Source organism: Cavia porcellus, unplaced genomic scaffold, assembly GCF_034190915.1.
Source record: "Cavia porcellus strain 051 isolate PalLab524CR breed Dunkin Hartley unplaced genomic scaffold, mCavPor4.1 scaffold_20, whole genome shotgun sequence".
NCBI classification, from domain to species: Eukaryota; Metazoa; Chordata; class Mammalia; order Rodentia; family Caviidae; genus Cavia; species Cavia porcellus.
The window spans coordinates 58,751,225-58,763,801 of record NW_026947503.1 but is presented as its reverse complement, the minus strand read 5'-3'; the positions used below and the strand labels follow the sequence as shown (position 1 = coordinate 58,763,801).

The 12,577-nt window shown below is 46.7% G+C and overlaps 1 protein-coding gene across 8 annotated transcripts in view; it reads left to right on the top strand.

Annotated features, from left to right (window-relative positions):
• Greb1l (GREB1 like retinoic acid receptor coactivator) overlaps positions 1 to 12,577 on the top strand; it is a 223,124-nt gene that overhangs the window by 187,056 nt on the left and 23,491 nt on the right. For all 8 annotated transcript variants that reach the window (XR_010041495.1, XR_010041494.1, XM_063231865.1 and 5 more), the window contains 2 exons: positions 8,763 to 8,943; positions 10,783 to 10,975. Coding sequence is in view for 6 of the 8 variants with exons in the window: in XM_063231865.1 (XP_063087935.1) it covers positions 8,763 to 8,943; positions 10,783 to 10,975 (374 nt within the window). In the remaining 2 variants the exon portion in view is untranslated. The remainder of the gene's footprint in view (positions 1 to 8,762; positions 8,944 to 10,782; positions 10,976 to 12,577) is intronic.

Genomic DNA, 12,577 nt, shown 5'->3' with positions numbered 1-12,577 from the left:
AGGGAGCACAAGGAGACTGCAGGGTTGGGCCCTTAGCAGGGCTTTCGCCCAGCACCCTAGTTCAGTTCCCCTCTTATCTGTTTACCTAAAAGAGAGCTCAAGGGTAAAGAAGACAGCCTTAAGGTGATACTTAGAAACTCAGCTCTGCTAATGGTTTACTATTTCCTGATTTTCACACCCCACCCCTTTTGGTGCCAAGAAGTAAACTCAAGGAAACAACAGGCCAGAGAGCTACATCTCCATCCTGATTTTCTGTCTTTTCAGCGCTAGTTTTTGTTTTTGCTTTTTTGTGTGCCAACTTGGACAAATTCAATTTGATCCATAGAGAAGATGAACCACTATAATTCAGAGTAATTTTATTTTTCTTTGGCCTTTCTTCTTGACGGGAAGAGCAAGAAATAAAAATTAGGAATCAAAACATCAAAATTCTTGGTTTGAAAAAAACCCCAAGGGCTAAGAATGTACAAGCCAGAACACGTTGTTCTCTCCAAAACCGGGCAGTGGAATGAGGCTTTCAGTCGAATTCTGGAGTGTCTTTAACGATACTGGGATGACTTGGAGTTTCCTGATCACTTGGCTTTTGCGATGCTCAGACTGATTAGGGGTAGATTCTGGCCACTTGTTCCGATTCCTAATTTTGTGGCCTTTGGCATTCAAGGTACCATAAACACAGGCTCTGTTCTCGGTCTGATTGCCCTCTGAGGCCCCTGTGGAAAAGTGACTGCTTCCAGTGGAACATTTTGAGAGGGATGGCTTGAGAGGACTTTTCCCCCTCTAATCCCACAAAGAGAAATACTGCCCAGGCCAACGCTGAGGTTTTCTTGAAATATATCTGGATTTTGTAACCTTCAGTAAAGAAAATGACAGCTCCAGTCCAGCTGTTTGGCCCTCAGAGAAGCTTCTGGTCATTTCTGCAGGGTGTGTCTGACTGGGGCACCCCCCCGCCCCGTGCAGCTCCCCAAGGGGAGCCTGATAAACTTAAGGCACAAGGTGGTTCCTAAGCCCTGCCTTCCAGACTCAGGAGTTGCAAATTGTAAAAGAAGAATCACCTGTCCCTCTTTAGTTCCCACTTCTGTCAAATATGAAGTTTAGTCTTTACGTAAACGTAGCCCACAGTCTCTTGGGTTTCTTCTTTCTTTATTTTTACTTTATTTATTTGTTTATTTTTAAGACGGCTCTTGCTATGCAGTGCAGGCTGCCCTCAAACTCACAGTGTAGCCCCGGCTGACCTTGAACTCGAACTGATCCTCCTGCCTCAGCCTCCTGAGTGCTGATGGTATAGGTGTGTGCCACCATGCCTGGCCAGAGTCTCCCTGTTTCTATCATCAGTATGCTGAGTGGGCTTTGTTGATAACTGGGTTTTTTTAAGTTTTGTTTTTGGTAGACCTGGAAAACTATTGTAGACTTTTCATTATTTATTAGAAAATAAATTTTATTTAATCTTATAGAATGGTGGTAAGCAAATTAAACTATTAAGAAGACAGAACAAAGACCTCTTTGATCATGTTGAGAACTAGGGTTCTTATATGAAGAAAGAAGGGACCCTCATATGGAATGGGGAAAGGTGAGGAATGTCTCTTTTAGAGTTAAATTGGAGGCAGGTGCGTTATTTCATACTATGAAATAGTTAAATGCAGTTTACGTGCTTACTGAAGGCCTTTATAAATGGTGCCATGTGCGGCCCGCTGGGCACAGTGAGCATCCAGACCCTGGTTTATAAATACCGTTCCCCATCCAAGCTCTGAGGTGAGAACAGCCTGGACTATTTCCTTGTACCAGAAAGTAAGAACATACTCGAAGATTAATGGGGACATGTTTAAAGGACTTAGAGGCCGCTGGAAGGAGATTTTACTGTCCAAATTTGGAAATTTTGAGCATCAAAAGGAATGTTGGCAGTAGACTGTAACCTACTGCAACTTTTTTTAAAAAAAAGTCCAGAGCCGTGGAAGCAAACCTAGGACACGGTGTCATTTTTGTTTTAAGACACAAGATGTTCATGTGTAAGTTATGTTTTCTAAACTAAAACCTCAGTCTCCAGGTTGCACTGCAGTGCTGGTGCTTTGCAATAATCAAGTGGGTGTTGGGGTGCAGTTCGCGTCCTTGATCAGAATAATCCTAGACGGTGAAATTAGGGCTGGAGACTCGGGACGCGGGGTCAGACCCATCCTTACAGGAGGGTGCCAGCTGCTGGAACTAGGTTACGAAGCTCCTATTGGTGATTACTACTAAAGCAATTACTGATTCCTGCAAGGACCATCCCAGGGTATTAGTACCACTGGATAAAATGGCATCGGAGAACAAATTTTCCTGTGATCTCCAAGTGTCATTCCGTGGGTTAAAAACTGCAGAGGGGCTGGGAGTATGCATGAGGTCCTGGGTTCAATCCCCAGCACTGGGAAGAAAACAAAAGTACAGAGAGAAAAAAAAGTCTCTGCAGTGGAGAGACACTGCCTTACCCAGCAGTCAAGCCTTGGCATCTCAGGTTACAGGCCAAATTGACATTGGGTGCAAAGGGAAGGACATGATGTCTCCTACGAGGCATAACAGCCAAAAATGTTCACATGAGTTTAATCACTAGGAAGCTGGAAGCTGAGGCAGGCAGGAGGATTGCCATGAGTTTGAGGCCACTGGGGGCTACGTAGTGAGTTCAAGGTCAGACTCTCTCTCACACACACACACACACACACACACACTTCCAGGTGCATGGTGTGCCATTCTACAAAGCAATCAGCTGAACTTTTTTAAAAGTAGCACTCACAAAAGATCAGGGGGAAAAATGGGAAAGGAGAGAGAAAGGACGCTGGTGTGGGAGGGCACAGAAGCCTCCCTGCTTGCCACTCTGCTGGGTGCTGGCTGTTTATCCTGTTGTGATGAGCATATTTCAAAAGTATTTTAGCAACTTCCTAATTTTAGCACCAACCTAATTTTCCCAAGCCCCTAGCACCTGGTTCTTTTTTTTTTTTTTTTTTTTTGAGACAGGGTCTCACTATGCAGTTCAGGTTGGTCTTGAATTCACTTTGTAGCCCAGGCTGGTCTCGAACTCGCAGCAATCCTCCTACCTCAGCCTCCCAAGTGCTGGGATTACAGGTGTGCACCACCATGCCTGGCTTCACCTGGTAAATTCTTGACTGAATCCTCAACCTAAAAATAAGAAAAACATAGCTCTGAGACAGTTGGTGAAACACAACTCTCCTCTGTACATTATGGTCGATGTTAGTTCAGTTCCTTATGTGTAATAACGATACCACATTTACATGGCAGAATGCCTTTGTTCTAATGAAACATAGTGAAAGACTTAGGGGTGAAATATTAGGGTATATGTTACTTATTTCCAAATTATTCAGCAATAACAGTAAGTACAAAATAATAAAAATAATAATAATAAAAAGTAAAAGTAGCAAAATAGTAATAAATAGTTGACTGAGCTAATTGATTAATCAATAAATACACAAAAATAAATACATAAAAAAACAGTTGCTGTTTATTGATAACCATCAATAGCCATCAGGTGGAACTTAGTAGTCGCTGTCTTCTTCATACTGGAAATCGAACTCCGGGCCCTGTGCGTGCCAGGCAGGTGCTGTGGCCACTGAGCCGCGCCCCCAGCCCTTCCTGGTCATTGTCTTACAGCTTCTAATGTGTGGGTGGATGCTGAGCATGCCACCTCTTTAAGAAGTTTTAAATTACTGAATAGATCAAACCTGTAGGAATATTTAAAAGTCACAATACAAAAAAAATCACAACAGGATAAACAGCCAGCACCCAGCAGAGTGGCAAGCAGGGAGGCTTCTGTGCCCTCCCACGCCAGTGTTCGTCTTCTCTCAAAAGTAACCTCTGGCTGAATGCGTTTGTGTCGCCATCCTGTTGCCTTCATTTCTAGGTTAGCTGTCACAACTCAGCTCCTAAACAATATATTGTTTAATTTGAAAGTCACAGATCTGATAACTAGTAGTAGTGAGCGCCACAGCCCGGTCCTGACACCGGGAAAGATCTGCAAGGCAGCTGCTCCCCGGAGCCATCCGGACGGCCGGGCATCTTCACCTGGGGAGAACCAGGCCATGATGAGACACCACCGCATGACCCTTGAGGACGGCGGTCACAGAGGACCATGCATCACGATCATCAGGCACTGCGGGGAGAATGGCCAGTGGCATGGCCACTGCAGCAAGCAGCCTGGTAGTTGGTCCTTAGTTAACTGTAGACCTCTGCATGGATGTCTACTCCAGGGTAGGGAATGAGAGGTGAAAACATCATCCTCACAGCAATCTGGACACAATGTTCTCAGCATTGCTCTTCCTTTTTTTTTTTTTTTTTAAAAGAGCCTCACCGGGTGGTCCAGGCTGGCCTTGGACTCATAGCCATCCTCCTACATGCGCCACCATGCCCAGCTACTATCGCAGCGTTATTCTTGTTCACTTGTTTGTGACAGGGTCTCTTGCTCTGCAGTCTAAGCTGGCCCTGAACTCACTATGTAGCCCAGGCTGTCCTCGAACTGGCAGCAATCCTCCTGCCTCAGTGTCCCAAGTGCTGGGATTATAGGTGTGTGCCATCCTGCCTGACCTGTCAGTATTATTCTTAATAGTCCCCAAATATGGATAACTCAAATCCATCAATCCACTAAGTGATGAATAGGTAAGTATGGGGTATCTACTCAAGAGAGTATTTATTAGTCAACAACAAAAAGAAGTACGGATTCACACTACAGTATGGATGAAACTTTAAAATGTTTCAAGCAGAAGTTAATCATACAAGATTGCACATTGTATGATTCTGCTTACCCTGAAATTCCTAGAATTCAGTCACAAAGCCAATCAGTGCCTATGGACAGGTTAAGGGTCTTAGGGTGGGAGGGAAAAGGGGTACCGGCTTCATTGGCAAGTGATGAAAGTGTTCTCAGTTTGATTGAGCTTGTGACTGTACTGAAAATTATTAAACTGTGCCCCATAAATTAGTGAGTCAGAGCCAGGCATGGTGGCTCACACCTGTAATCCCAGCACTCTGGAGGCTGAGGCAGAAAGATCTATGTGAGTTCAAGTCCAGCCTGAGCTGCATAATGACAGCCTGTCTCACAAAGACAAAAAAAAAAAAATCATATGTGGATATAAATCTTAGTACATCTGCTAAGAAAAATAGTTCATTACTCCCTTCTCCTGGCTTCTTTTTTAAAAAGTTCACCAGTACTGTCACCCCAGCAGTGGCATCAGAGCAGAGGGCACGGTGGGCACAGTGCTGAAGCCAAGGCCTGGCCCTCTCCCCTTCCTGGCTTGTCTTCCTTTTCAAACCCTCTGGCAGGCGCCTCCTTGTGGGAAGTCCAATGTACCCTTGTGGTCCCCAAAGTGAGCAGTGTAGAGCCCCATGCTGGATTGGGGGTGTCTGCCAGGCTCCCACACTGCGAAGTTCCTGTTCTCCTTGTGGAAAGGATAAAACATCTTGCGGAAATGCTTTGGACTGCACTGATCTGTCCTGCGCAAACCTTCAGTGTTAGCGCCCCTCCGCAGAGCTCGCCCTTAGTTTATGAAGCTTTTGCCGATGGCGGCTACATTTCTGAGTTTCCCCACATTTAGGAGTAGGAGTTTATTAACTGAATTGTGTAAGGAAAATATGGTTATGTGTTTTTAGTGGTGTGGTTACTTCCAATGCTGTCACCATTTATATTGTTGCTTTAATTTTCTTTTAGCTATTGAAAGCGCTTTCAGGCTCTTTTTCTTTTTAATTTAGAATTGAACCCAGGGTCTTCACAGTAAGCCACATTCCCCAATGCTTTGTTACTTTGTTTCTTTTTCTCCATTGTTTTGTTTTGTTTAGTACCAGGGATTGAACTCGGGACCTCACACCCGCCAAGCAGGCACCCAGTCCGCTGAGCTAAACCCCTGGCTTTCTTTCTTTCTTTTTTTTTTTTTTTCCTCCCGATTTTAAAACAAAGTCTCCCTAAATTGCCAAGTTGCCGGCCCGACTGGGCTCAAACTTGGAATTCTCTTGCCTCAGCCTCTCACTGTGCTAGAATTACAGGGACTCACCACTATTCCTGGTTGGTTGCTTGGTTAGTTTTTTAGTTTCCAGGTTATTCTTCCTGTGTTTCTTTTGCAAAAGTGAGGGGATTCGGATGTGTTTTTTCATCCATTTCTTTCATACAATTATCTTAAAATTTTTCTTAATTTTGTAGGGCTGCATTTCATCATGGCTTTGTCTTTATTTTAATATCTTTTCATATGTTTATTGGTCACTTGGGTTTTTTTCCAAGAAATTCCTGCCTTTGCCCATTTCTGTTGGATTTGTAAACTTTTGTATTTCGAACATTCACCCTTTCCTGGTTACACTTGCTACAAATGTGTTACTTTGGATTTAAATGTCTTTGAAGCTGAAGCCTTAGATTGATTATCTGCTCTTTTGTGCTTAAGAAATCCTCTGCCAGGTTATACAATTATGCTCCTGCGAATCTCTTCTAGAAGTTTTAGTTTGGTCTTTTACCTCTAAATTTGTAATCCACATGAATTTTTTTGCATACCAAATAATACATATTAAAATATAAATAATAAACCAGCGTAACTGTTTCCCCTGGGATTACAGCTCCTCTGCCCTGTCCTGCCGGTTAAGGTCAGAGTTTCCCAGTTTCCCGAGCTGTGAGGCTGCCCTCTCCAGCCCTGCGCCCAGAACACTCTTATAATTAACATGGCTCTACTCTTGGTGGTGGTGGTGTTTCTAATCCTCCGGCCTATTCTTCCTTACGGCTGTCTTGACACCTGGTCCTTTGTTCTGCCGTGTAAATCCTAAAAGCAATTTTTAGATTAAAACAAACAGAGAAGTCATGTTTATCCAGAACACTACCTTGAGTTTCTGGATAAATGTAAGAAAAGTTTAAATTTTAGCTATATTTTATGATATAGTTTTATTTGGGTTGTCTTTAGTATCATTGACAGTTTCATTATTTTCTCCACAAAGGTCTTCTATAGCTTCTATAAGATTGAGTCCCAGATATTTAATTTTTAAGGTGTTTTGTTCATGCCAGGGATTGAACCCAGGGCCCTGCACATGCTAGGCCAGCTCAGGACTACGGAGCTGCACCCCCGGCTGTGTGGAGGGGCATATTTGTTGTTGGCTGTCGTACATAGAATTGCAAGTAATTTCTGAAAACTGTCTCTGGAAGAGGGGAGTGAACACAGGGTCTCACTTCTAAGCATGCAGCTACCCCTGAGTCCATCAGCTTCACTAAATTCTGTATTTTTTTAAACTTCACTAAATTCTTAACTAATTTAATTGACTTATCCATAGATTATTTTGGACTTTCTACACCAATTATTAGTCAGCAGTGGCAGTTTCGTTGCTTGTTCTAAAACATGAGCCAGGGGACACAGGACTCATAGACCACACACAGGAAGGAAAGCACAGAAATGTAAAGCAGCGACTTATTTTAGGTTAAAGATGTATGGAGGGAGAAACTCACCTCTGTTTTTCCAAGATGAGTATCTGTCACCTTCATAACCAAGAAAGAAACAAAACTTCAAAATAAAAGCAAGTCTAAAATGAAATTTAAAGGTAAGAATAATCTACTAAAATACTCAGGAAGAAAGCCAGTACCTTTTGCAAGCCTGCACTCCGCCCAGCACTATGCAGGTGTGGGTTAACAGCCCGGGTGATTTCCAGGGAAACTGCTCTTGGACTCCTGGAGTGTGCCCTGTATGCAGCTGAACTGTCAGATCCTGCCACTGCCATTCATTTGTTCTAAACACGCTCGGCTGTTAATCATCCTCAAGCTGTATTTTTCCTGTCTGGGTTATTTATGATCTTCTCATATTAGAGCACCGTAACTCACACTTGCCTATTTCCTAAAACATAAGTCTCAACCAGTCCCACTCTTACAAATAAGGTGATTGAAAACAAGCTCTAAGTAAAGAGTGCTGAATCTCTAAATAAAAGAATGCTTAAAAGCAAAATTACCTTTCTGCCCACCTGTCCTGGGATAATGAACTTTTCACTTGGCCAAACCATGTGGCTCATTTCCTTTTGTGCCACTCAGGGCTGTCAGCATCACAGCTTCCAGATGCTGATTGCGTGCAGTTGTTAATTGAACTGGTGTTATTGTAAAATAAAAGCAAAGCAAAATGAAATAATAACTCATAAATGTCTCTTTAAGAATTCAGTGTTTTAATTACCCAACAACAGGTTCATGCACATAGAACCACGTCAGGTGTTTTAGTCATTAGTAATTCGGTCATAGGAATGGTGATACCATACTAAAGCCTCACGGTTGCTAACATTCTGGGAATACCGTAGTCGCGGTCACTATCAGCTGATTAATTTGGTGCGCAGATCTAGCGCCCGTGGAGGGCGTCCCCGGCTCTGCTGCAGGGCTGGGCTGGGCCCAGGTAGAGCACGCACTCTAGGGTATGCAGGCCTTAGCTCAGGCCCGAGCGCCCAGGGGAAAAACGCTACTGCTTTTAAAGAAGGAAAGAACCGCATCACCCTGCTGTTTTCCGTGCAGTGGTTTTGTTGTTAAATTGGGGCATGGAAAACTCACGCCCAGTATTAACGTGGTCACCGCTGCCCGCGTGGCCTGTTGCACCGGGGCTTTGCACGCAGGGAGGCCTGCAGGAAAGCCCTTCCCTCCCCGCATGGAGCACCCCGTTACGTGGGCGCGGTGCTCGGACTTCCCTTCCGGACGCACAGGCGAGGCCAGCTCTGTGCCGCGTGCTCACTCAGTCCAGTGTGGGCAGCCCAAAGCGAACCCCGCGTGCCGGCAGCTGAGCGTCCCGCGCCCCCCGCAGGCGTCCTCGTGGACCTGGGTCTGGAGGAGACGGCCACGGCTCACCAGCGCGCCGAGAAGTACGTGGTCCGCCTGGACAGCGAGATCCAGAGCAAGTTCGAGGTGTTCATGCGCAGAGTGAAGCAGAACCCGTACACGCTCTTCGTGCTCGTCCACGACCACGCGCACGTGGAGCTGACCAGGTGACCGAGCTGGCCGGCCCCAGGTGGGGGCTGCCTAGACAGACTGACGTTGATTTTATTTTAATTTTCATTTTATTGGTACCGGGGATCGAACTCACGAGTTGAGCATGCCAGGCAGGCCTTTATGCCACTAAAGCTCCGGCCCTCGCTGGTTTTATTTTAAACATTCCACAGAGGAAGTTAGAAATTGTTGTTCAGAAGCCATTCTTAAACGCATTGCAGGAACCTGGTGTCATCCCAGCCCTTGGAGGCTGAGGCAGGAGGATCACAGGGAGTTCAAGGCCAGCCTGGGCAATGGAATGAGACCTTACTCAGCGTGGCTTTGAACATCTGGGCTCAGGAGATCCTCCTGCCTCAGTCTCCTGAGAAGCAGAAAAAGTGCATCGTGGAGCTTCGGAAGAGGGGGACAGTGAAGGATGGGGACAAAGCGTCCCAGAGGAAATGCTTCCTTCTGAGCAGCTCCGTCCTGTCCTCTCCTTCCTCTGCGTGACTCCCTTCTCCTGGCCCTCCCAGGGACACCTGCCCCGCTTTCCTGTGTAGACGGTGACTATTTTGGGAAAGGCCTGCACGTGTAGGGAGGAGCCAGCCCTGCTCCCCACTCAAACCGTGACTGTGTGGTGGGGAGACCTCCGCTCCCGGGACCAGCAAGGCACCTACTTGTCCTCAGCAGCTGGGGGGGGGGGGAGTCCGGGGGGACACCTAGCATTTACAGGTCTCCTTTTCTCCAGGGGACACCGAGATGAACAGTCTGAAGTTTTTGGTCAGGGTAGAAAAGTCAGAATTAGGAAAACATTTGTTTTGCTTTTTGTTTTCCAAAGTTCAGATGCCAGAATGTTTTTGAAACTCCAATTTCAAACTTAGAGCCATACACAGGTATAGAGGAGATGTATCACCTGTCAGATTTGGAAGCAAGGAAAGAAGGAAGTCGGGGAGGAGATGACAGGAAGGATTTTCCACACAGCTGCTCCGTGGCTGCCCTCTGAGCAGGACTGGCTCCCCACTGCGGACACTCTGTGATCGCTGCGGCTGGCTCTGTGGATATGCACTGCTTTGCACTGGGTCTCTGTTTACCTCCCGAGAGCAGCATGGTTTTGTTTTTTTCTTGGCTTTTGTGGTACTGGAGGTTGAATCCAGAGGACACTGAGCTACATCCCCAGCCTGTTTATCTAATTTTGAGAGGGTGTCTCCCCAGGTTACCCAGGCTGAGCTTGCAATCCTCCTGCCTCAGCCTCATATACCAAGATTACTCCTTTAATTTTTAAAAAAAAAAAAAAAGTGGCTTTCAGGCTGCAGGGTTCTCTGCTATACCCAAATTAAACAGAAGTGAAAAAGCATCAGGAACACAAGTCACCCAGCTCTCTGCCTGTTCTTCTCCCCAGGCAGGAAGGGGGGTGGCATTGACCCCAGGAACCCTGGCTGCCTAGGGGTCTCTAACTGTTGCCCTGTGTGCTGGAGATGCTCCCTGTTGCGGGTGAGCTTTTTGCAGTAAAGGCTAAGGAGGAGCATAAATTGTTTTTTCTATTGTTCTTTTTGAGACAGAATTTCCCTATGTAGTTCCGGCTGGCCTTGAACTCATTTTGTAGCCCAGGCTGGCCTCAAACTCAAACACAGCGATTCTCCTGCCTCAGCCTCCCAAGTGTTAGGATTACAGGCATGCACCACCATGGCCTACCAGAAGAAGCATAAAACTTTTTGTCTTCCAAATCACATTTTGATTGTATCTACGTCTGATTTAGAAACACTACAAATATAAGAACTGAGCCACCATGTCCACTTTGGCATCCGCTTCTCCCAATGAATGAAAGAAGGGGTACTAATGAGATGTGCAATTCCCTGCAGCGTCATTTCAGGGTCCCTGGCACATGGGGAGCCCAGCCACGGCCTGGCGGACCGAGTCATTAACTGCAGAGAAGTCCTGGAAGCTTTCAACCTCCTGGTGCTGCAGGTCAGCTCCTTCCCCTACACCCTGCAGACTCAGCAGTCTCGCATCAGCACCAGCAACGAGGTGCACTGGATCCAGCTGGACGCCACGGTGAGTCCGAGGGTCCCCAGGCAGGCACAGAACACGGAGGGTCATGCATCTAATGCAGCTCCTCACCGCCTAAAAGTCCTGTTTGATCCTAGATTTTATGTGGGTTCTTGCTATGTATGTTACTCAGCGTGGTTTTGAACATCTGGGCTCAGGAGATCCTCCTGCCTCAGTCTCCTGAGTAGCTGGGATCAAAGGCTTCCTGCCATGCCCTGCTGATTACCACTGTTTCGAGACTCAAAGCCAGTGAAGCGTGTCCTAGAGAAACCTAACAAGGGAAATCTAATGTGCGTGTCATGCAGCTAGAAAACATGTCTGCCCTCTGCCATCTTTCAATGTGACGTTGAAAGAGTCATCAATCTTCTGGACTAACTTTGTGCTCATGAAGGGTTAATGTCACTCTGAGACCTGAAAATTTTACTGTCCCCTTGCGTGGCCTCTCCTTCAAGTCTGTGTCTGATAGAGCCCTATCACCGTGATTACTGTCAGTCCCTCCAGCAGAGGGAGGTCTTTCAGTCGGTTCTTGAGTCTGGCGGCATTGGGAGCACCCCCATCACTGGGAAGAACTCAGGACACACACCTGGTATGTCAGAAGTGGCCAGTACCTGACACCTCAAAAATATTTTCTGCAGCCTATTAACTCTGTGCTAAATCTATCCCCAGAAAGAAGACTTTCGTAAAAATAGTGAAGATTAAACTGGGCATGGAAGCACCTGCCTGTAACCCCAGTGCTCTGAGGATGGGGCAGGAGATTACAAATTCAAGCCCAGCCTGAGCCACTTAGCAAAGAGCCTGTTTCAACATAAAAATAAAACGGGCTGCGGAAGTGGCTCAGTGCAGAGGCCCTGGGTTTAATCCCAGTACTGCAGTGGTAATGACTGCCTCTAATCTTAACGACTGGATATCCTTAGTCTAAAAACACTGGACACACCAGACACTGGGACACTGAAGGGAGAGACCTGGATGCGTCTCACACACAAGAACTCTTTCCTTCTCAGCCCCGTGCATTTGACTCTTAGGAAGCAGATGTGTGCTGGGCTCTTGGTCAGAGCCTGATTTGTTCTCTGCAGTTAGAGACTCGGTACGCGGGCTCAAGGTCCCCGGAGATGGCTCTGGGCTTTTGCTGTCTGGGGTCTTCTGTGACGCAGCAAGGTGGGCCTGGCAGGAGGCAGGGCAAGTGTGTGGGGCTGGGGGAGCTTGACACATCTGGCCAGGGGTGATGAAATCAGGGCATTGGAGAGGACCTCAGCCCAGAGATGGGATGGACCTAAGCGGAAGTGTCCCGTTGGCGGATGGACAGACAGAGAATGTGGCATGCACCATGGGACACACTAGCCCCCAAACAGTGGAATTCCGTGGCTGGCAGCAGTGTGGCTGGAACTGGAGGTTCCTGTGTTAAGGGACAGGAGTCAGGACGCAGCGAGACACACTGCGTGTTCTCACTCGTGTGAAAGCTGAAACAGTGATCTCCAGGAAGCACAGCGCGGAATCATGGTGACCAGAACCTAGGAAGGCCTCGGGGGAGCAGGATCAAGGGGGACCCAGGGGTAGAGTGGCTTTTGAGATGAGAAAGTAGTGGAGGGGCAGAGTGACTCGCAATGGGCA